Source organism: Pristis pectinata, chromosome 18, assembly GCF_009764475.1.
Source record: "Pristis pectinata isolate sPriPec2 chromosome 18, sPriPec2.1.pri, whole genome shotgun sequence".
Lineage (NCBI taxonomy): Eukaryota > Metazoa > Chordata > Chondrichthyes > Rhinopristiformes > Pristidae > Pristis > Pristis pectinata.
The window spans coordinates 654,801-678,265 of record NC_067422.1 but is presented as its reverse complement, the minus strand read 5'-3'; the positions used below and the strand labels follow the sequence as shown (position 1 = coordinate 678,265).

Below are 23,465 nucleotides of genomic sequence, written 5' to 3'. Positions count from 1 at the left end.
GCATGCTTGCCTTCAGAGGCCAAGGCACCTGGTATAAGAGTTGGGACATCATTTTCAGCTGCACAAAACACTGGTTAGGCTGCATTGGGAACATTGGAATTGGTTTATTATTGTCACTTGTACTGAGGTACAGTGAAAAACCTGTCTTGCATACAGATCGTACAGGTCAATTCATTACACAGTGCATTGAGGTAGTATAGGGAAAAACAATAACAGAATGCAGAGTAAAGTGTCACAGCTACAGGGAAGTGCACTGCAGGTAGACAATAAGGTGCAAGGTCAAACAAGGTAGATAGTGAGGTCAAGAGTCTATCTCATCGTATAAGGGAACCATTCAATAGTCTTATCACAGTGGGGTAGAAGCTGTCCTTGAGCCTGGTGGTACATGCCCTCAGGCTCCTGTATCTTCTCCCTGATGGGAGAGGGGAGAAGAGAGAATGACCTGGGTGGCTGGGGTCTTTGATTAAGCTGGCTGCTTCACCAAAGCAGCAAGAGGTATAGACAGAGTCCATGGAAGGGAGGCTGGTGTCTGTGATGTGCTGACCTGTGCCCACAGCTCTCTGCAGTTTCTTGTGGTCCCAGTGAGAGCAGTTGCCATACCAAGCCATGATACATCCAGATAGGATGCTTTCTATGGTGCATCGATAAAATTTGGTGAGTGTCGAAGGGGACATGCCAAGTTTCTTTAGCCTCCTGAGGAAGTAGAGGAGCTGGTGAGCTTTCTTGGCCGTGGCATCTACATGGTTGGACCAGGACAGGTTATTGGTGATGTTCATTCCTAGGAACTTGAAGGTCTCAACCCTCTCAACCTCAGCACCATTGATGTAGACCATTGGTGCAGAGGAAGATTCTCTCAGTATCTGACCCCAGGAGTGTGTGATGGGACAGTGCAGAGAGAGCTTCACTCTGTGTCTGACCTTGGGAGTGTGTGATGGGACGGTGTGGAGGGAGCTTCACTCTGTGTCTGACCTTAGGAGTGTGTGATGGCACAGTGGAGAGGGAGCTTTGACTTGTGCTGTCCCTATGCTGGAGAAATGGGACAGTGTGGGAGGAGCTTCACTCTGTCCTGGCTCTCTGACTCCCACTCAAACAGCTTCTTCAGGGTGAGTGCATTCACTCATGCCCTCCCATACCACCTCTCCCACACCCTCCAATCACTAACCAACCCTGCTGCCCAAAGCCAGAAACACTGGACCCCCCCCCAGTCGGTGTGCAGGGAGAGGGGTCAGGCGTGAGATACTCACACTGCACGAAGTCCTGCCGTTTCTGTGGTGCTGGGGTGCTGGATGTGGGAAGTTTCTCTGTGAAGACAAACAGGTCAGAGTTGGACAGTGCTCGGCAGTGGCAGTGACCCAGGTCTTTTGGGGGGTGGGGAGGAAAGGACGGGGGGGGAGGACGGAGGGGCAGGGAGGTGGAGGGAGGGGAGGACGGAGGGGAATGGGTGGGGGGGGGGTGGGCAGAGGGCAGGCATCACTCACTCTGTTTCTCTGCCTCATCAGAGCGTCTGGCGCTGGTTGGATGAGGGTTGGGTCTCGGTTTCCCTGCGGAATTAAAGAGAAGTGATTAATCCTGAGCAAACCTCACAGTGCCCCCACCCTGATCCAGACTGACCTCACGCTTCCCCTCACCACCCCCACCCCCGCTCCCAGTGGACACCAGGAACTCAGAACCAATCCACCCTATGACTGCTCTGCCACTTGACGAAGTTGTGGCTGATCCCATATCTCGGAACCATTTTCCAACACCAACTCTATGCCTGAATCTGTGCCCCCAAATCTATCGATCCCTCTCTTGAATACACTTATGCCTGAGCATCCACAGCCTCGAATTCCAAGATTCATCAGGCTCTGGGTGAGGGAATCTCTACTCCTCTCAGTCCTGACTGGCTATTTCCTGTATTTTAATACAGTGAACCTTGCTTCTGGACGTCTCTTGCCTGAGGAAGCATCATTCCTGACAGCCCTGTCAAGCCCCACGAGGATTTTGTGCGTTGCATACGACAGGCTGATAAAGAAAGCTTGCAGCATGCTGCCTTCAGTGGGTTAGGGCATTAAGTTGGTAAGTCACATTGCAGCTATATAAAGGCCACATCTGAGCACTGATTACAGTTCTGGCCACCACAAACGACAGTAAGGATGTGGAAGCTTTGGAGAGGGTGCAGAAGAGGTTCACCAGGATGCTGCCTGGATTAGAGAGTATTAGCTATGAAGAGAGCTTGGACAGACTTTGTTTACTCTGGAGCATCAGAGGCTGAGGGGAGACCTGATAACATTCAAAATGATGAGAGGCGTAGAGAGAGTGGATAGTCAGTGACTGTTTCCCCAAGTGGGATGGGTTTTTTGCTGAGACACAGAGAGCGGTGGGTGCCTGGAACGGGCTGCCGGGGAGGTGGCGAGCAGATACGAGGGCAACCATTTAAAAGGCATTTAGACAGACACAGGAACAGGCTGGGAATGGAGGGATACGGACAGTGTGCAGGCAGATAGGATTAGTTAGATTGGTAATATGGGTCAGTACAGACATGGTGGGCTGAAGGGTCTGTTCTGTGCTGTTCTAGGTTTTACATTTCCTTACGATATGGAAGGAGGCCATTTGGTCCATCAAGTCTATGCCGGTTTTCGGAGTAATCCATCAGTCCCAATGCCCGATTTTCACTTTATCCTCTGACCTCTCATGTTGCCACGAACATCATCAACAGCTCGAACCTTTTAACCAATCGATTGGCACATGTTTGGGATGTGGGAGGAAACCGGAGCACCTGGGTGAACCAGTGGTGCACAACGGGACCAAGACGTCTCTACCTCTTATCCTCAGCCCTTCTCACATAAGGCCAATGTGCCTTTGCTTGTTGAATCACCTCACTAACTCTGTATTGTGTTTACACTCCGCAGTCTCGGACCCTCAAGGACAATGTTTACTCCACCTTGACTTTATGCACCTTCAAGTCTCCTCTCAACCATCTCTGCTCCAAACAAAACGACCCTCATTTATTCAGTCATTCCTCAGTACAGCTCTTCCCCAGGCCTGGACATGCCTCTGTGCTGTCTTCAGTGCAATCACCTTGCGTTCTGTCCTTTAACCAGTCCTCAGTCCATGCCAGTACATCACCCCCAATACTGTGCACCCTAATCTTGTTTCATAATCTGCATGGCACCTTATCGAAGGCCTCCTGAAAGTCCATGTGCACAACGACTGCTCTGCTTAGAGCCTACATTTGTTATACCCACAGACAGGATCTCTCTTTCACAAATCCGCACCATCCTTGCCCTATATTACAACTTTCTCAGTGGTCTGCATCCACTCCTGTAACAATACCTTCCAGCACTGTCCCTTCTCCTGACATTGGACTAACTGGCCTGGTTTCTGTTTTCTCTCCATTCTCTCTGAACAGAGAAATTATGGATAGGAGAGTAAGGTGGAGCATGGAATCGGGGAGGGAGGGGGCAGATTTATACAGCGTGGGAAAAGCTCTTCGCCCAACTCGGCCATGCCAACCAACTTTTCCATCTGAGCCAGTCCCATTTACCTCTGGTCCACACCCCCCTAAACCTTTCCTATCCACGTACCTGTCCACCTGCCTTTTAAAACGTTGTAACTGTAACCCGCCTCTACCACTTCCTTGGGCAGCTCATTCCACACACCCACCACCCTCTGTGGAGAAGTTTGCCCCTCAGGTCCCTTTCAAATCCTTCCCCTCACACAAACCAGTGCCCTCTAGTTTTAGACTCCCCTACCCTGGGAAAAAGATGGTGACCATCCACCTTATCTATGCTCCTTGTGATTTTATAAATCTCTACATAATCACCCCTCAGCCTCCTACAGTCCAGGGAAAACAGCCCTAGCCTCTCCTTATAACTCAAGCCCTCCAGTCCCGGTAACATCCTGGTGAATCTTCTCTGCAGCCTCTCCAGCTTAACGACATCCTTACTATGGCAGGGCAACCAGAACGCCACACAATACTCCATGTGGTCTCACCATCATGTACAGCTGTAACATGACATCCCAATTCCTGTACTCAATGCCCTGACCAATGAAGGCCAGCATACCAAACTCCTCCTTCAACACCCTGTCTACCTGTATCACCACTTTCAGGTATCTATGTACCTGTGCCCCTAGGTCTCTAAGCCAGTTACTTCCCCTCACCTGAACCCTCCACCTCTACTGTATTCTGGCAGCCCACAGCTCTGGTGACTGGGTACCTGTGGGCAGTGTTACAGAAACCCATTCAGGGAGCCCCAGCTGCGATGTGACCCTCCCAGTGACCCACACCCACACTCACTGGTTTTGCCTGACTTGTCCTCGGATGGTTTGCCCACTCCAGGTAGTTCCCTTGTTCCAGCAGGGCAGAAGTCGAGAAGAGATGGAAGGTCTCCTGTGGATATTAGATTCAATGCTATAATAAAAACAGAGTCTGAGAAGGTGACCACGCGGATTGAACCAGGCAGGGCGGTAGATATCGTCTACGTGGACTTTAGCAGGGCCTTTCACAAGGTCCCACATGGTAGACTGGTCCAGAAGTCAGAACACATGGATCCAGGGTGGAGAGCAAAGTGGATACAACATTGGCCTGGTGGTAGAGGCAGAGGGTAGTGGTGGAGGGGTGTTTCCCAGATTGGAGGCCTGCGACCAGCGGTGTGCCACAGGGATCGGTGCGCCACAGGGATCGGTGCTGGGTCTTGGTGGTAGGAGGCAGAGGGTAGTGGTGGAGGGGTGTTTCCCAGATTGGAGGCCTGTGACCAGGGGTGTGCCACAGGGATCGGTGCTGGGTCCTGTGGTAGGAGGCAGAGGGCAGTGGTGGAGGGGTGTTTCCCAGATTGGAGGCTTGTGACCAGCGGTGTGCCACAGGGATTGGTGCTGGGTCCTGGTGGTAGGAGGCAGAGGGTAGTGGTGGAGGGGTGTTTCCCAGACTGGAGGCCTGTGACCAGCGGTGCCACAGGGATCGGTGTGCTACAGGGATCGGTGCCAGGGCCTTTAATGTTCGTCATGGATATTAATGACTTGGAACGAGAATGAAGGTGGCATCAGTAAGCTTTGCAGGTGTGGGACAGTGTTGTTTAATGTTACAACAGTGGGAAGGGACGAGGTCAAAGGGGAGGTGTGGCAACTCCTGAAACTGCATGGGAACAAAGTGTCCCAGAGGAAAGGAGCCTTTGGATTACAGAGAACATTACAGCATAGTACAGGCCTTTCGGCCACGATGTTGTGCTGACATTTTATCCTGCTCTAAGATCTATCTAACCCTTCCCTCCCACATAGCCCCCCATTTCTCTATCACTCTTTCATGTGTCTATCTAAGAGTCTCTTAAATGTCCCTAATGTACCTACCCCCACAACCTCTGCTGGCAGTGTGTTCCACACACCCACCACTCTCTGTGTAAAAAAACTTACCCCTGACATCCCCCTTATACCTTCTTCCAATCACCTTAAAATTATGTCCCCTCATGTTAGCCATTGTCGCCCTGGGAAAAAGTCTCTGACTGTCCACTCGATCTATGCCTCTTATCATCTTGTACACCTCTATCAAGTCACCTCTCATCCTTCTCCTCTCCAAAGAGAAAAGCCCTAGCTCGCTCAACCTATCCTCATAAAACATGCTCTCCAATCCAGGCAGCATCCTGGTAAATCTCCTCTGCAAGGAAGTTGTGTCCACTGGCAGCATGACACACCTGCTCCCTTCCCTCCTGGAAACGGCTCCCTTCCCCCACCCACTCACGGAACCTCTTGATAATCCTCTGTAGGCTCCCTACACCCTCTTCACAACATACTTTCCTGTCGACCTTTGTGCCATCAGTAAATTTACCAACCATACATTCAGTGCCATTTCTTTACTATGTTAGGCAGCCAGTCTTCACATTACATTTCCTCCCACACCATGACCTTTAACTGTCTGCATTAATCCTTGATGTGGCACCTTGTCAAATGCCCTCTGGAGGCCTAGGTACGGTTCTACAGAAAGGAAGCACATGCAAGGTTCAGGAAGCTGAAATCAGACAGGGCCTTGAGGAATATGAAGGAACAAGAAGAGAATTAAACAGGGAATCAGGAGGCTAAAGGGGGCCATGAAGTGTCCTTGGGGAGCAGGAGTAAAGAGAGTCCCAAAGCATTTTACACATGCATTGAAACAAGAGGGCAACTCGGGAGAGGGCAACCCAGGAGAGGGTAGGACCACTCAAGAACAAAGGAGGGAACAACAAATTAGTATTAACCAAGGAGAAGGACACAGAGGATAGCGAGATTGGGAGGGGTATGCTGACATCTATCCCTGGGGATAGATCCCATCAGGCCTTGGGACTTGATGCTCTTCAAGAGCCCCAGCACCACCCTGTTATCAAGGTGGTGGTGGTGCTAGGGCTCTTGAAGAGCATCAAGTTCCCAAGGCCCGATGGGATCTATCCCTGGTTATTGAGAGGCAGGAGGTGAGATTGCTGGGGCCCTGACAGAGCTTTGTATTCACTTTAGCCACAGGTGAGGTCCCAGAAGACTGAAGGACAGCCAACATTCTTCCTCTGTTTAAGAAGGGCAGTTGAAACAAACCAGGAAATTATAAGCTGGTGAGCCGTACGTCAGTGGGAGGGAAATTACTGACAAGATTCAGAGACAGGATCTACTTGCATTTGGAAAAGCATCAACTTACTAGGAACAGTCAGCATAGCTTTGTGCAAGGGAGGTCATGTCTCTCAAAGTAAAGTGAGCTTTTTGAGGTGACGAAGATGGCTGATGAGGGTGGGCCAGTGGATGTTGTCTACATGGACTTCAGTAAAGCTTTCAACAAGGTTCCTCATGATAGGCTGATCTGGTAGAATAAGGCACATGGAATCCATGGATACTTGGTAGATTGGATTCAAAATTGGCTTGGTCATGGAAGATCGAGGCTAGTGGTGGAGAGGTGTTTTTCCAACAGGAGGTGTGTGACCAGTGGTGTTCCACAGGGATCAGTGCTGGGACCACAATGTAGGTGGGTTGATAAGTAAGTCTGCAGACAATACAAAAATTGGTGGAGCTGTGGACAGTGATGAAGGTTGTTCAAGGATTCAGCAGGATGTAGAGCTGTTGGAAATGTGGGCAGAGAAATGGCAGATGGAGTTTTACCTGGACAAGAGTGATGTGTTGTACTTTGAGTTCAAATTTAAAAGCAAAGCACACAGTACATGGCAGGACCATTAGAAGCATTTATATACAGAGGAATCTTGGGATGCAAGTACATAGCTCCCTGGAAGTAGATAGGGTGGTAAAGAGGGCATACGTGCCTTCATCAGTCAGGGTGTTGAGTACAAATTTGAGAAGTCACATTGCAGCTGTATAAAATTTTGGCTAGGCCACATTTGGAGTATTGTGTGCAGTTCCAGTCACCACATTACGGGAAGGACGTGGAGGCTATGGGAAGGTGCAGAAGAGGTTCTAATCCAGGCAGCATCCTGGTGAGAGTATAAACTATAAGGAGAGGCTGGAGAGACTTGGATTGCTTCCTCTGGAGAGTCGGAGGCTGAGGGGAGACCTGATTGAAGAATATCATGTTATGAGAACCACAGACAGGGTAGCTGAAGGAGCGAGGGGTGTGTCAGAGTGCTACAGCAAGGGGTGCAGGGCGCATCACTCACCCAGGTTCACTGGCTGGTTTGGAGCAGATGTTTGTGGTGGTTTATTCTTGGTTTTCTCTGTCAAATAAAAACAGAGTTAATAAATGCTGACCGTCTGTATCCTCTCAACCCCTCCTACCCTCTCATCCCTCGCACCCTCCCACCTTTAACATGCACACCTTCCCATTTCACTGCTCTCACGTCCTCCTGGAGCAGAGCAGAAACCCTGGCTGATTCAATGCAATGTTAGCATTCATTTTGAGAGGACTAAAATATAAAAGCAAGGATGTACTGCTAGAGCTTTATAAGGCATTGGTCAGACCACTTTTGGAATATTAAGGGCAATTTTGGACCCCATTTCTAAGGAAGGATGTGCTGGCATTGAAGAGGGCCCTAGAAGAAGTTCACAAGAATGATCCCAGGAATGAAAGGCTTAACATCTGAAAAGTGTTTGATGTCTCTGGATCTGTACTCAATGGAGTTCAGAAGGATAGGTGGGGGGGTCTCATTGAAACCTACTGGATACTGAAAGGCCTGGATAGAGTGGACGTGGAGAGGATGTTTCCATCCGTGGGAAAGTCCAGGATCTGAGGGCGCAGCCTCAGAATAAAGGGACGTCCCTTTAGAACTGAGATGAGGAGGAATTTCTTCAGCCAGAGAGTGGTGAATCTGTGGAATTTGTTGCCACAGTGGGTGTATGTAAGGTAGATATTGATAGGTTCTTGATTGGTAAAAGGGGTCAAGGGTAACGGGGAGAAGGCAGGAGAATGGGGTTGAGAAAAAAGTCAGCCATGATTGAATGGTGGAGCAAACTCGATGGGCCGAATGGCCTGATTCTGCTCCTATAATAATCTTATGACTTCCCCCTTTCTCTCTAACCCCGGGATCACTGGACAGTGATAAAGAGTAGGAACCTTGACTGAATGTCCAACCCTCGCACCCCCCACCACAAACCAACCTCAGGGTCACTAGGAGTAATGGGGAGCAGGGACCCTGGCTGATTCCTCCCCCGGATCACTGGGAGTAACGGGGAGCAGGCACCCTGGCTGATTCTCCCCGGGTCACTGGGCAGTGATGGGGAGCCGGCACCCTGGCTGATTCCCCTCTCTCTAACCCCAGGTAGTGATGGCAGTGGGAATCCCTGCCGGCATCTCCTCTTTAAGCCAGGCTCTCTCGCCATAACACCTCCCTGGTCCACATTGGCACCTGTGGGCCTGGGTCAGGTGCAGTATTACGGAAACACATTCAAGGGGCCCCAGATACAGAAGGTGACAGCTGCAATGTGACTCTCCTGGAAACCCACACCCTCACTCACTGCTTTTGCCCGGCTTGTCCTCAGACAGATTGCCCACTTCGGATGGTTCCCTTGCTCCAGCAGATTTCGGTTCCGGATCCAGGGTGGATCCTGTGGACATTACAAATATGTTACAGTTAACACTGTGGGATACTATAGCTATGACAGAAGCATGGTTGAGGGATGGCCAGGACTGGCAGCTCAATGTTCCAGGTACCAATGCTTCCAGTGTTTAACAGGTGGAGATAAAAGAGAAGGCAGAGTTGCACTATTGATTAGGGAGAATATCAGGCAGGACTGAGGATATTGTGGGGACAGATGTCCAGTGAGGCCATATGGATAGAATTTAGAAATAAGGAAGGGCTGATTGCTTTGATGGGATCAGGATCATACCACACACCCACCACCTCCCCCCACCACAGTCAGCGGGAATCACAGGCAAATGTGTTGTGAAATCAGATAGGTGTAGGCGTGTCTTTCTGCAGCGAGGTTCTGTCTCACTAAAGGAGAGACTAAAGGAGCTAGGGCTTTACTCAATGGAGAGGAGGATGAGGGGAGACATGATAGAGGTATACAAAATATTAAGAGGAATAGATAGAGTGGACAGCCAGCACCTCTTTCCCAGGGCACCAATGCTCAATACAAGAGGGCATGGCTTTAAGGTAATGGGGGGGGGGGGGGGGGGGGGGGGGAGTTCAAGGGAGACGTCAGAGGGAGGTTTTTCACCCAGAGAGTGGTTGGTGCATGGAATGCACTGCCTGGGGTGGTGGTGGAGGCTGATACGCTGGTCAAGTTCAAGAGATTGTTAGATAAGCATATGGAGAAATTTAAGATAGAGGGATATGTGGGAGGAAGGGGTTAGTTAGTCTTAGGAGTGGTTTGAAGGTCGGCACAACATGGAGGGCCAAAGGGCCTGTATTGTTCTATGGTAATCTGAATGAGCTTTTTGAGGAGGTGACAAAGGTGATTGAGGAGGACAAGCCAGTGAATGTTGTCTACATGGAGTTTCATAAAGCATTTGACCCAAGTCCCTCATGGTAGGCTGGTCCAGAAGATTAGAGGGGATGTCAGAGGTAAGTTTTTAATTTACACGGAGAGTGGTGGGTGCATGAAACGCACTGCCGGCAGAAGTGGTGGGGGCAGATACATTAGGGACATTTAAGACACTCTTAGATAGACACATGAATGATAGAGAATTGGGGGCTATGTGGGAGGGAATGGTTAGATAGATCTTAGAGCAGGATAAAATGTTGGCACAACATTGTGGGCTGAAGGGCCTGTACTGTGCTGTAGTGTTCTATGAGGTCACAAGGGATCCACGGTCAGTTGGGAAGCTAGATACAAAATCAGCTTGATCATAGAAGACAGAAGTAGTGGTGGATGGGGTGTTTCTCCGACTGGAGGTCTATGACCAGTCGTGTTTTACAAATATCAGTGCTACCACTGATTATATGTACACACAATATAAATAATCTCAGTGAAAATGTAGGTGGGCTGATTAGTTTGCAGACAACACGAAAATTGGTGGAATTGTGGATAGAGAGCAAAGTTGCCAAAGGATTCAGCAGGATAGACATCAGCTGGAAATGTGGGCAGAGAAATGGCAGATGGCGTTTAATCCGGACAAGTATGAGGTGTTCAAGAGGAAAGTACACAGTAAATGGCAGGACTCTTAGGACCATCGATGTACAGAGGGATCTTGGGCTGCAAGTCCATAGCTCCCTGAAAGTGGCGACACAAGTAGACAGGGTGGTAAAGAGGGTGTACGGCACACTTGCCTTCATCAGTCGAGACACCGAATATAAAAGGTTAGGAAGTCACGTTGCAGCTATATAAAACTTTGGTTAGGCTGCACTTGGAGTATTATGTGCAGTTCTGGTCACCCCATTACAGGAAGGATGTGAAGTCTCTGGAGAGGGTGCAGAAGAGGTTCACCACGATGTTGCCTGGATTTGAGAGAATTGGCTATAAGAGGTTGGACAAACGTGGATCTTTTTCTCTGGTGCGTCAGAGGCTGAGGGGCAACTCATCAAAGAATACAAAATTATGAGAGGCATAGATAGGGTAGATAGTCAGTTTCCCAGGGTGGAACTGTCAAATATTAAAAGGCATGGGTTTACATTGAGAGAGGGCAAGTTTAAGGAGGTTTGTGTGGCAAGGTTTTTTTTTAGAAAGAGTGTTGGGTGCCTGGACCACACTGCCAGGGGAGATGGTGGAAGCAGATGCGACAGCAACACTTACGAGACACTTAGACATGAATGAGCAGGCAATGGAGGGGTGTGGACCACGTGCAGGCACATGGGATTAGATTGTTATTATGGTCGGCACAGACACTGGGGCCGAAGGGCCTGTTCCTGTGCTGTACTGTTATATGTTCCAATAATCCAGCTGTAATAGGAAGTTATTTTAACTTCCCATTATTGACTGCAACGGCTTTAGTCACAATGGATTAGATGTTTAAGTGTGTGTAGGAAGGGTTGCTCCATCTACGTGGAAATGACCCCAGTGGAGAAGAGGCTACATGATCTGCTCTAAGGAAATGAGGCTGGACAAGTGGTTGACATATCGGTGGAGGAGCACTTTGGGATCAGTGAACATAATTTGATTAGGAAAAAGATAGAGCCGGTAGTGAAAGTCAAGCTGATTTGGGAAGGCTAGTTTCAATGGCATCAGGCAGGACCTCTCAAAGGTTGATTGGGAGAGGCTGTTTGCAGGTTAAGTGATGTCTGGCAAGTGGGAGGCTTTTAAACCTGAGATACGAGGAGTTCAGGACCAATATACTCCTGTTGGAGTGAAGGGCAGGGTTAGGAAACCTTGGTTGACAAGGGATAGAGGATCTGATCCTTTGAAAAAGAGGCATGACAGGTGTCAGCAGCTGGGATCAAGCAAGTCCTGTGGAGAACACACAGGATGCAGGAGAATGAGAATCAGGTTTCAGAATTACACAAGGAATTAGGAGGTCAAAAAGGGGCAATGAGGAAGGATATGGAGGTGTTGGAAAGGGTGCAGAGGAGATTTACCAGGATGCTGCCTGGATTAGAAAGTATGCATTATGAGGAGAGACTAAAGGAACTAGGGCTGTACTCATTGGAGAGGAGGATGAGGGGAGACATGATAGAGGTATATAAAATATTAAGAGGAATAGATAGAGTAGACAGCCAGCGCCTCTTTCCCAGGGCACCAATGCTCAATACAAGGCGGCATGGCTTTAAGGTAATTGGGGGGGGGTAGTTCAAGGGAGACGTCAGAGGGAGGTTTTTCACCCAGAGAGTAGTTGGTGCATGGAATGCGCTGCCTGGGGAGGTGATGGAGGCTGATACGTTGGTCAAGTTCAAGAGACTGTTAGATAAGCATATGGAGGAATTTAAAATAGAGTGATATGTGGGAGGAAGGGGTTAGTCAGTCTTAGGAGTGGTTTGAAGGTTGGCACAACATGGTGGGCCGAAGGGCCTGTATTGTTCTCTGGTTCTTTGGACACTGCCCTGAGGAACTCCCACACTGGTGTCCTGGGGCTGGGAGACTGACCTCCCACACCCACCCGTGTGAGCTCTGAACCCAAGCACTGGAGTGTTTCCCCTCCAACACCCATTGACCAGATTTACAAGGGCTCCTTGATCCCACACTGGGTCAGATGCTGCCTTAATGTCAGGGGCAGTCACTCCCCCCTCACCTCTGGGATTCAGCTCTTCGTGTTTGGACCCAGGCTGTGATGAGGTTCGAAGCCCAGTATTCATTGAAACTCACACTGGGCATCAGGGAGCTGGTTATTGGTGAGCAAATGCTGTATGATGGCAGTATCGAGGACACCTTCCATTTCTTCACTGATGGGAGTATACAGATTGAACAATTAATTACCGAGATGATGTGTCCTGCAATTAGGGACATGTCTAGTCTATTTTTCACATTTCTAGTAGATGCCAGTATAGAAACTATACTGGTACAGCTGGGCTGGAGGCACAGTAATTCTGAAACACTGATCTTCAGAGCTGTATAAAGTCATGAGGAGCACAGATTGGGTGAATGCACTCAGTCTTTTTCCTAGGTTTGGATAATCAAGAACTAGAGGGCATAGGGTTAAGGCAAGAGTGGCTTTTATAGAAATTTGAGGAGCAACTTTTTTTTTACACAAAGGGTAATATGTATGTGGTATGAGTTGTCAGACGAAGTGCTTGAGGCAGGTACAACAACAACTTTTAAAAGACAGTTGGACAAATACATGGATAGGAAAGGTTAGAAGGTTATGGGCCAAACGCTGGCAAGTGGGACTAACTAGGATGGGGCATCTTGGTCAGCATGGACCAGTTGGGCAGAAGGGTCTGCTTCCATTTTGGTCCCATCTCCTTTGCTCTCAGCTGTTTCTTGATACCATATGACATGAAGCCAATTGGCTAGAGACTGGCTTCTGGGAGGGTGGGGACCTTAAGAGGAAGCAGAGATGGATCTGTTCAGAATCTGATTGAACACAGTTGAATGCTTCAGCCTGGTCATTAACATCTGCTAGGTACCAACATCATGAAGGGCAGGGATGTTTGTGGACCCCACTCGCATTCAGTGTTTCATCGTCCATCACCACTTACTATGAGAGCTAGCAGAGCTTTCATCAGATCAGTTGGTTGTGAGATCACCATCTACAAGCAGTCCCCAAGTTAAAATAGGGTTCAGTTGCTGACAACTGTTGCAACTCAAAGTTTTTGTAAGTTGGAAATGAAACGTGTGTGGCAGAGGATCACAGAAACAGCAGTGACAGGAGAGTGAGTGAGCGGGTTTGCTCAGCACTCCCAGCTCTGCTCGGCTCCACCCAGCCTTCTGCAATCCGCACTGAACCAGAGTTGATCACCAGTGACTTTGCCGTGTCTAAACTCGGTGCCTGGGTCAATGCCAGGTGTCCATGCCGTTTTATTCTCTGTGTGAATGCTGTGACAATGTCATGCTCAGCGGGATGTTTAACTATCAATCTCACAGGCTGGGTCTGGAATCTCACACAGGCCAAATGGGACATGGATGGCAGATCAACCCCCGAAGGCAGTGAGCTGGCTGAGTGTCTGTGGTCATCATTACCAAGACTGGATCTTTGTCCACACCCCACATCTTTAACTATTTAAGTTCCACAGTGGGATCTGAAGCTGGGTGTCCCGATTACACTTCAGGCCTCCGGACTACCAGTGGTTTAGCGGTTGCAACACCACTATACGTGGATCACAGCGACTGAACCTGCCCTGTCCAAACACCTCATCAGCTGCCAGGAGAATCCTTGACCATCCTTGACCCTAGTACAGGCCACCCCAACTTACAGCTGTTCAGGTAACTGAAATTCACCCTTATACAATTCACAAACCACTGCCCAAAAAGCTGAGACATGGAATAAAATTCACTCTTGTGGAATTTGTGTGAAAAATAGCAAATAAGTAAACTCAAGATATATTTGTTTTTCAACTCGTGTACCGTGATGCGAGCACAGGTAGTGTGGCTTTGTGTTACAGAAAAATTGCAATATGGGCCGCTTTCTAGAAAGGCAAAGCACCAGGTAATGTGGGGACACCTCGACTGGACAAGTAACATGGCCTTTGGCAGCGGCAGAGAATCCTATCCCCCATCACCACTGCATCCCTCCACTCCGCTCACTCACCTCTCGAGGAAGTACAAGGGCTGAGGATCCCGTAAACACTGATACCTGCCTCACTCGTGGTGACACACCTGTCCCTCCGGACTAACCACTTCTGCAATACTTACTCTAAGAGGAGTGACTACCTCCAGGAACAAAGCCACCAATCCACTTTCCCCCTCCCTGATGCATCAGTCACCAAATCTCATACTCTAGCTAAAGCTCCTTCAACTGTAAATGTGATTACCAATGGTTTCCATCACCCACAAACTGTTGCATCATATCACCCACCCTGCAGTGACTGCCTCAAAGTACTTCATTTGATCATAAAGTCTCATAGCACAGAAACATCCCACCATGTCCACACTGACCATCCACACTCATCCCATTTACCAGCACTTAGTCCTTTGCCTTCTCTACCTCAGTGATTCTCGTGCTTGTCCAGATGCTTCTCACACGCTGTGAGTCCCTGCCTCCACCACTCCCTCAGCAAGTATTCCAGATTCCAACCACCCTCTGTGTGAAAACGTTCTTCCTCAGAAGCCCTCTAAATCTCCTATCCAAACCTATGCCCTCTGGTTCTAGGGACCTTTGTTTATCAGGTCCCTGCTCAGCTTCCTCACTTCAATGAACACAAACCAGTCTCTCCAGAAAACTGAACTACTCCATCCCAGGCAACACCCGTGGTGAATCTCCTCTGCAGTCTCTCCAGTGCAATCACACCTTTCCTATAATGTGGCAACCAGAATGGCACAGAGTACTCAGGCTGGGACCCAAGCATCGTTTTATGAAACTGCACCATGACCTCCATTCTCTGATACTCCAGCTATGGTACATGCCTTATCTACCTGTACTGCCACCCTCAGGAACCCCTGGACATGTACAGCAAGGTCGCTCTGTTCCTCAATACTTCCCAAACCCCTACCATTCACTGTTAGTCCTCCCAACGTGCATCACCTTGCACGGATCGGGATTAAATTCCACCTGCCATTGCCCTGCCCATCTCACCAACTGCCTATAACTACCACCTCACAACAGCACCACCCATGTTTCTGTTACCTACAGACTTACTATTCATACTTCCTGTAATCAGCTCCAAATTGTTACTGTATGCCGAACAGTAAGTGTGCCGGCACAGATCCCTGTGCTCACGTCCACCCGCACCCTCTGCCTCATATAACCAACACAATTTTCGTTCCAATTTGCCAACCTGCCTTGGATTCCATGAGCTCCTATCTTTGGTCCAGTCTCCCAGGTGGGACCTTGTCGAAGGCCTTACTGAAATCAGCTCCACTGCCCTCAATGTTTTGTCAACTATTCAAAAAAATTTAATCAAATTGGTCAGACAGGACCCTACCTGACAAAACCAAGTTATCCTGAACAGATGCTGCCTGACCTACAGTTTCTCCAGCACATTGTGCATGTTGCTCCAGATTCCAGCATTTGCAGAATCTCCCGTATCCTGAACAATCGCTGCCTTTCCCAGTCCTTCAGACATTTTCCAGTAACTTCCGCAGCATTACATTAGAGTTTCAGGCTTATAACTACCTGGTGTATTCCTGCGGCCCTTCTTGAATACAGCTATTCATTCAATCATCGTCACCCTAAATTCACAGAAGTCTCTCATTCACAGGGCCAGACTCTGTGGAAGCTGAACTCACAACACAATGTGCTACAAACACCCTGTGCCTTTACCTGGGACCACTGATTGAAATTCCCAGGCACCACTACTTGTGAGGCAACTGATTCAATCAGTTGTATCTGGATGCACAACCACTGGGAGGCTAAAGGCTGCTTGTTTGTCAGCCCTGACAAGGGAACTGTGCTACAGTGTCCCCGTGAGGGAAGACAAGAGTGAGAAACTTTAAATCAAGGCGTGCCTGACCTGTTGCCAACATTGTTGAGCAGTCGCCAGGGAACAGGATTAACAGACGATGCAAACACTGAAGGGTGGAGCTGAGGTTTGTGGAGGATGGAAGGTGGAAGCACGCAGAGGCAGCTGAACATTGAACAGAAAGCAGAGAGACACAAGAGACCACTGGAATCTGGAGCGAAGGTAAAACTGCTGGAGGAACTCAGCAGGTCAGGCAGCATCTGTGGAGGCAGAGGGGTGACCGACATTTCAGATCAACACCCTGCATCAGGACTTACGCAGATTCTGCAGGGCTGAAGGGCCTGTATTGTCCTAAGGTTCTATGAAACATCGATTTTCCATCTGCCTCTACAGATGCTGCCTGACCCAACGAGGTCCTGCAGCAGTTTGATTTTTGCATTGAATAAAAAGCCCGAGCTGGACCCTTCACTCACCAGCCTGTTCCATTTGCCGCACCCTCTGATCCAACGGAAACTTCAGCTGCTGTACCAGCTTGCCTCGAAGCACAGAAACTGCCTTGGTTATGAGGACCAGTTTCCTGGCATCCACTTCAATCTGTTGCTGTGATGTGGGAGCGTCCAGGGAGACCTGAGGAAGCTCTGCGACCACCTGAAACCAAAGCACCGGGAGAAAGATAACTGCTCTCTCCACTGGGTCCATAATTCCTGCATGTAGCCACCCTACAGCCGCACTGCACACAACCCCTGCACAACCCACAAAGTATGGCCTCTGCATTCTCCAGTTAGGGGACAAAACTACGTACTTCTAAATGATGCCAGAGCCAAAGGGCTCCTGCAGCACCAGCAACAACTGCAGAGGCTCCGAGGCAGATCGATTTCACACAGCCTCTACCTCTGGGTCAGTTATTGCTGCTTCCCTATCTCACACACACCAGAGGCACAGCCAGCATCATACAACAGGGTGACTATTATGCTGCAGAACGCTCTTACCTTCCAAAAGGCTATCCCCCCAGTGTGGGCGAGCACAGATTTCAGCTGCTCCTTGTACTCCTTCAGCTTCTCCAGCTGACCATTCATCTGATCCAGCACCTCCACACACCTGCTCTCAGCTTTGTTCTCTTCCTCTTCAATCAGTTTGGCTGCCACTTTCTCCTCTCGCTCAATCATTGCTTTCATCTCTGCAAATTCACCAGCGACTGCTGACTTCTGAGTCACCGAGGAATCCTGAGATGGAGATAAACAGTAACTGTTTCAGAAACAGTTGCAAAGTTTAATGGCAGGCACTGCCTCACAGCTCCAGCGACCCAGGTTTGATCCCCACCAATACTCACATTCACCGGGATACCTGTCCCTCACCCTGAACCAGCCATCACTCTCCCAGTTACCTTCACGTGCTCTTTCTGAAACTGCATCAGCTCCAGACTGTGCTGCAGTTGGATGATCTGATATTCCACCGTCTTCTGTTGAACTTTCAGTTCCTCCTGGGGAAAGAGGGATTCCTGTTAGACTGCCACGCCATTGGTATCAGTGGCCCATCAGTGCAACTCTGTGCGCGCACACACACACACACCTTGCCTGCTCCCTGCAAGGTGGTACTGGACCCTGGCCCAGTCACAGGCACGCCAGCTCTCTATCCGCTGGTCCCTTCTCCACAGCCCCGTAAACTTTGCTCCACCATATTTCCTCTTGAAGGCCTCAATGGAACCTGCCCCCAGGCAGTGCATTCCACGTGCTGTGTGAAAAGTTCTCCCTCCCGTCACTTCTCTTTCCCTTCACTTGATACCCACAACCTCCAGTCCTCGGCCCCTTCACCAATGGGACAACCTCCTCCTCCTACCCAGATCCCTCATAATTTTATATCCATCCATCCATCAGATCTCCCCAAATTCTTCTCTTTAAACAGTCCCAGCCTCTCTAAACTATTCAGGCAGAGCTAATTGTATTTATTTTTAATGCAAGGAGGTTAATCAGTAAGGCAGATAAACTTACAGCTCGTGCAGCACATGGGAATAGGAAATTGTTGCCAAGGACGTGGTTAAAAGGGCAGGACTGGCAAATCAACATTCTAGGGTATAGAATCAGCAGGGTGAGGTCAACTGAGCTGCAGTTGGAGAATTCAGGGAGATGATGCAATTTTGGAACATGTTATAAAGGAGAAAGTATTAGATTTCTTATCAGGCACAAAGGTGGATAAATCCTCAGGGCAGGGAGGCAGGGGAAGAGATTGCTGAGGCCCTGTCAGAGGGGTTTTAATCTTTGCTGGCCACAGGTGAGGTGCCAGAAAACCGAAGGACAGCAAATGTAATAACTTCATTCATGAAGGGCAGTGGGGATGAGTCTGGGAACTACAAGCCTGAGAGTTTAACATCACTGGAAAAAATTCTGAAGGAAAGAATTAATCTATACTTGCAAAGGAAGAAATGGATCAAAGATAGTCAGTGGGAGGGAGAGATTCTGTCTGACCAGGTTGACAACTTCTTGAAGAGAAAGCACAATGTATTATTGAGGGCGGTGCAGTTACCAGTCTTCCTCTAACTCTCATCACCCCAGAGGCTCTGGGTTTGTTTTTCCTTCACCCCACCAGGGAACATGCCTCAATCACACCTGAAACACTTTTTTTCTTCAAGGCAGCTCATTGTTCTGCTACAAATTTGCCTGTCAACCTTTGGTTCCCATTTACCTAGATCAGATCCATACTCATCCCATTGAGGTTGGCCTTCACACAATTATTTTTACTTTGAATTTCACCTTTTTTTTAAAAGAGCTAACCTAAAACTGATATTGAAGAGTTAAATTACAAAGACAGGATGCTCAGTCTAGGCTTGTATTCAGAATATCAGAGATCTTAGTGTTTCAGCTGACTGAGAAGGTTGACAAGATACACAGGGATGTACAAGTTAGGAGTGTGGCCCCGAGCTTGATCCACTAATTGGATATAGAATTGGCTTGAAGGTAGGAAGGTGGAAGGTTGTTTCTCGGACTGGAGGCCCGTGACTAGTGGTGTTCCCCAGGGGCCAGTGCTGGACCCATTGTTGTGTGTCATCGATATCAACGATTTAGATGAGAATGTACAAGGCATAGTAAGTTTGCATATGACACTAAAGTAGATGGTGTCATAGACAGTAAAGATGTTTGTCAGTATTTAGAGGGATCTTGATCAGCTGGGTAAGTGGGCCAAGGAATGGCAAATGGAGTTTAATTTGGATAAGTGCAAGTTGTTGCATTTTGAGAAGATAAATGAGGGTCGGACTTTCACAGTGAACGGTAGGACCCTGGGTAGTGCTGTAGAACAGAGGGACCTAGGAGTACAGGTACATGGTTCACTGAAAGTGACATTGCAGGTAGATAGGGTGAAGGCTGTGGCTTTTAGCACACTGGGCTTTGTCATTCAGGGCACTGAGTATAGAAATTGGGATGTTATGTTGCAGTTGTGCAGGACATCGGTGAGGCCACATTTGGTGTGTTGTGTTCTGGGAACTGAGTTACAGAGAAAGGTTGAGTAGGTTGGGACGTTTTTCATTGGAACATAGGAGAATGAGGGGTGATCTTAAAGAGGTGCATAAAATGAGTGGCATAGACAGGGTGAGTGGTTGCAGACTTATCCCCAGGGTTGGGGAATCAAGAACTAGGGGGCATAGGTTTCATGTGAGAGAGGAGAGATTTAATAGGAACCTGAGGGGCAACTTCTTCACGCAGAGTGGTCAGAACGAGCTGCCAGAGGAAGTGGGTGAGGCAGGTACATTAACAACGTTTAAAAGGTACTTGGACAGGTACACGTATAGGAAAGGTTTGGAGGGATATGGGCCAAACACAGGCAAATGGGACTAGCTTACATGGGAATCTTGGTAGGCAGGGACCAGTTGGGCTGAAGGGCCCGTTTCTGTGCTGTACGACTACGACTTGATGCAATGATCACAGCTGATCTGAATGGAATGCCAACTCCAAATCAAGGTAGAGCAGTGGATGTGGTGCATATGGACAGATAGAGTGGACAGCCAGCACCTTTTCCCCAGGTGGCAATGGCCAAAACCAGAGGACATTGTCTGTAAGGAGTTTGTACCTTCTCCCCATGACTGCGAGGGTTTCCTCAGTGTGATCCGGTTTCCTCCCACATTCCAAAGACGTCCGTGTGATGACACTTGTGGGCTGCCCCTAGAACAAGATGCATCCCACTGTGTGTGTCGATGTACATGTGACTGATAAAGATGTCTTGTCTTTAAAATCAGAGGAGGAAAGTTTAGGGGAGATGTCAAAGGTAGTTTTTTGTTTATTTGCACACAGAGTGGTGGGTGCCTGGAACGCACTGCCGGGGGTGGTGGTAGAGGCTGATACCATAGGGACATTTAAGAGACTCTTAGATAGGCACATGGAAGTAAGAAAAATGGAGGGTTATGAGCTGTGTAGGAGGGAAGGGTTAGATTGATCAGGGAGTATACGTTTATTTAGATCGACACAACATGGTGGGCTGAAGGACCCATACTGTGCTGTAGTGTTCTATGTTACAAATTTCTATCTCCCTATGTCAACCTTTCAAAGTGGTAGCAGAGGGGATTTTAACTTTTCCAACAATGACTGGGGATACCTTAGCGCAAAAGACTTAGATGGGATTAGTTTAAGGCACATGAGACCCAAGGAGAGTTGGCTAATTGGATTTAAAATTGGCTTGGTGACAGGAGGCAGAGGGTAGTGGTGGAGGGGTGCTTTACTGATTGAAAGTCTGTGACCAGTGGTGAACCACAGGGGTCGGCAATGGGAACCTTGTTTGTGATGTACATTAATAACTCAGATGTGAATGTAGGGGGTATGATTAGTAAATTTCCAAGTGACACAAAAGCTGTTGGTGTTGTGGACAGTGAGGAAGATTGTCCAAGGCTACAGCAGGATATCGATCAGATGGAAAGTTGGGCAGAGTTGGCAGATGGAAGTTAATCCAAAAATTGTGAGGTGATGCATTTTGGGAAGTCAAATAGGGTACGTACAGTAACTGGTCAGGTGCCAGTGAATGTTGACGAACAGAGGGACCTTGGGATTCAAGTCCATAGTTCCCTGAAAGTGGCAGGTAAATAGGGTGGTGAAGGCAGTATATGGCATGCTTGCCTTCCATAGATATTTATTTATTAGTCACATGTACATTGAAATACACAGTGAAATACGTCTTTTTGCGTTGCTAGGAATGTGCTGGGTGCAGCCCACAAGCGTCGCCACTCTTCCAGCACCAACATAGCATGCCCACAGCTCCTAACCTGTATGTGTTTGGAATGTGGGAGGAAACCGGAGCACCCAGAGGAAACCCGCACAGACACCTTACAGACAGCAGCAGGAATTGAACCCAGGTCACTGGCACTGTAATAGCGTTATGCTAACTGCTATGCTACCGTGCCAGGGCAGAGAATATAAATGTTGGGATGTTATGTTGCAATTTAACAAGATGCTGGTTAGACTGCACTTGGAATATTGTGTGCAGTCTGGTCACTGGACTATGGGAAGAATGTGGCTGTGCTGGGGAGAGTGCAGAGATTTACCCGGATGTTGCCTGGACTGGAGGACCATAGTTATAGAACATAGGACAGTGCAGCACAGGAACAGGCCTTTCGGCCCACCATGTCTGTGCTGACCATGATGCCAATCTAATCACATCTGCCTGTACACAGTCCATATCCCTCCACTATGTCCTCTAGTATTTGACATTTCCACCCTGGGAAAAAGACACTGACAAACTTCTATCAGGTTGCTCCTCAGCCTCTGATGTTCCAGAGAGAACAATCTAAGTTTGTCCAACCTCTCCTTATAGTTAATACTCTCTAATCTGGTTAACATCCTGGCAAGCCTCTTCTGCAACATCTCCACATCCTAGCTGTAATGTGGCAACCAGAACTGCACACTGTACTCCAAATGTGAACTGACGAAAGTTTTACATAGCTGAAGGCAAGATCCCTCAGCAAATCAATGTTACCAAGGGTCCTGCCATTTACTGTATACTTTCCTCTTGTATTTGACCTCATTTGTCCAGATTAAACTCACCAGCTGTTCCTCCACAAAAATCTCCAACTGACCTACATCCTGCTGTATTCTTTGACAACCTTCCTTGCTATTCACAACTCCACCAATTTTCGTGGCATCTCCAAACTTACTAAGCAGACCACCTACATTTTCAACTAAACCATATACATTACAAAGAGGTCCCAGCACTGATCCCTGTGGACCACCACTGGTCACAGACCTCCAATCAGAAAAAACACCCCTCCACCACGACCCTCTGTCTTGTGTCCAAACCAATTTTGGATATAATTTACCAACTCATCCTGGTCCCACATGACTTCACCTCCTGGGCCAGTCCACCATGAGGGATCGTCAAAAAATTTCGTAAAGTCCATGTAGACAACATCCGCTTGCCTACCCTCAATCATTTCATCACTTCCTCCAAAAACTCAAGTAAATGAGAGAGGCGGGACATCCCGCACAAAGCCACACCGACTATCCCTAATAACTCCATGCTTTTCCAATTAGGAGCAAATCCTGTCCAATTTATTGGAGCTGCTTTGAGGCTGGGGTGACGTCACAGAGAGATGAAGTACCAGGCAGAGGTAGAATAGATGCTCAGAATCTTTAACCTACAGTAGGGTGATCAAAATGAAGAGGGCATGGTTTAAGGTGAGAGAAGGGGAGTTGGGGGAATGTTTTTTTTAAAAAAGACAGTGGTTGACATCTGGAATGCGCTGCCAGAGGAGGTGAAGGTGTCAGATACATTTAGACAGGCATTGAAAGACATGGACATGATGCAGGTAAATGGCACTAGTGTAGATGGGCAGAAAGGTTGGCATAGACGTGGTGGGCCGAAGGGCCTGTCTCTGTGCTGTACAACTCTGTCACCCCTTCGCTTCTCCAGAATCTGCCCACCTCCACCATAAAAATATTCAGTGACCCTGCTTCCACTGACAACTGAGAAGGAAGTTCCAAAGACTTGTCGCACTGTCCGTTCCACGCCCCCCCCCCAAGGCAATAACAACTGCTCCATCTCCAGTTTAACAGGTGACGAATTATTTTTAAGCAGAAAACACCTCCACCCCCAAGTTGCAGAGTCACCTAGAAGAGAAAACATCCTCTCATCACCCACACCCAGTTCCCCTCTGGATCTCATATTTCAATCGTCCTCTTTGCT

At 48.5% G+C, this 23,465-nt stretch overlaps 1 protein-coding gene across 2 annotated transcripts in view; it reads right to left on the bottom strand.

Annotated features, from left to right (window-relative positions):
- trim25 (tripartite motif containing 25) overlaps positions 1–23,465 on the bottom strand; it is a 32,221-nt gene that overhangs the window by 4,852 nt on the left and 3,904 nt on the right. Inside the window, exons 2-9 of one of the 2 annotated variants that reach the window (XM_052033273.1) lie at positions 17,692–17,787; positions 17,297–17,530; positions 16,781–16,955; positions 8,893–8,982; positions 7,599–7,655; positions 4,280–4,372; positions 1,479–1,541; positions 1,245–1,301 (exon numbers count right to left, since the gene is read on the bottom strand). In XM_052033273.1, the coding sequence (XP_051889233.1) occupies positions 1,245–1,301; positions 1,479–1,541; positions 4,280–4,372; positions 7,599–7,655; positions 8,893–8,982; positions 16,781–16,955; positions 17,297–17,530; positions 17,692–17,787 (865 nt within the window). The remainder of the gene's footprint in view (positions 1–1,244; positions 1,302–1,478; positions 1,542–4,279; positions 4,373–7,598; positions 7,656–8,892; positions 8,983–16,780; positions 16,956–17,296; positions 17,531–17,691; positions 17,788–23,465) is intronic. The other variant, XM_052033274.1, reaches the window with a different exon arrangement.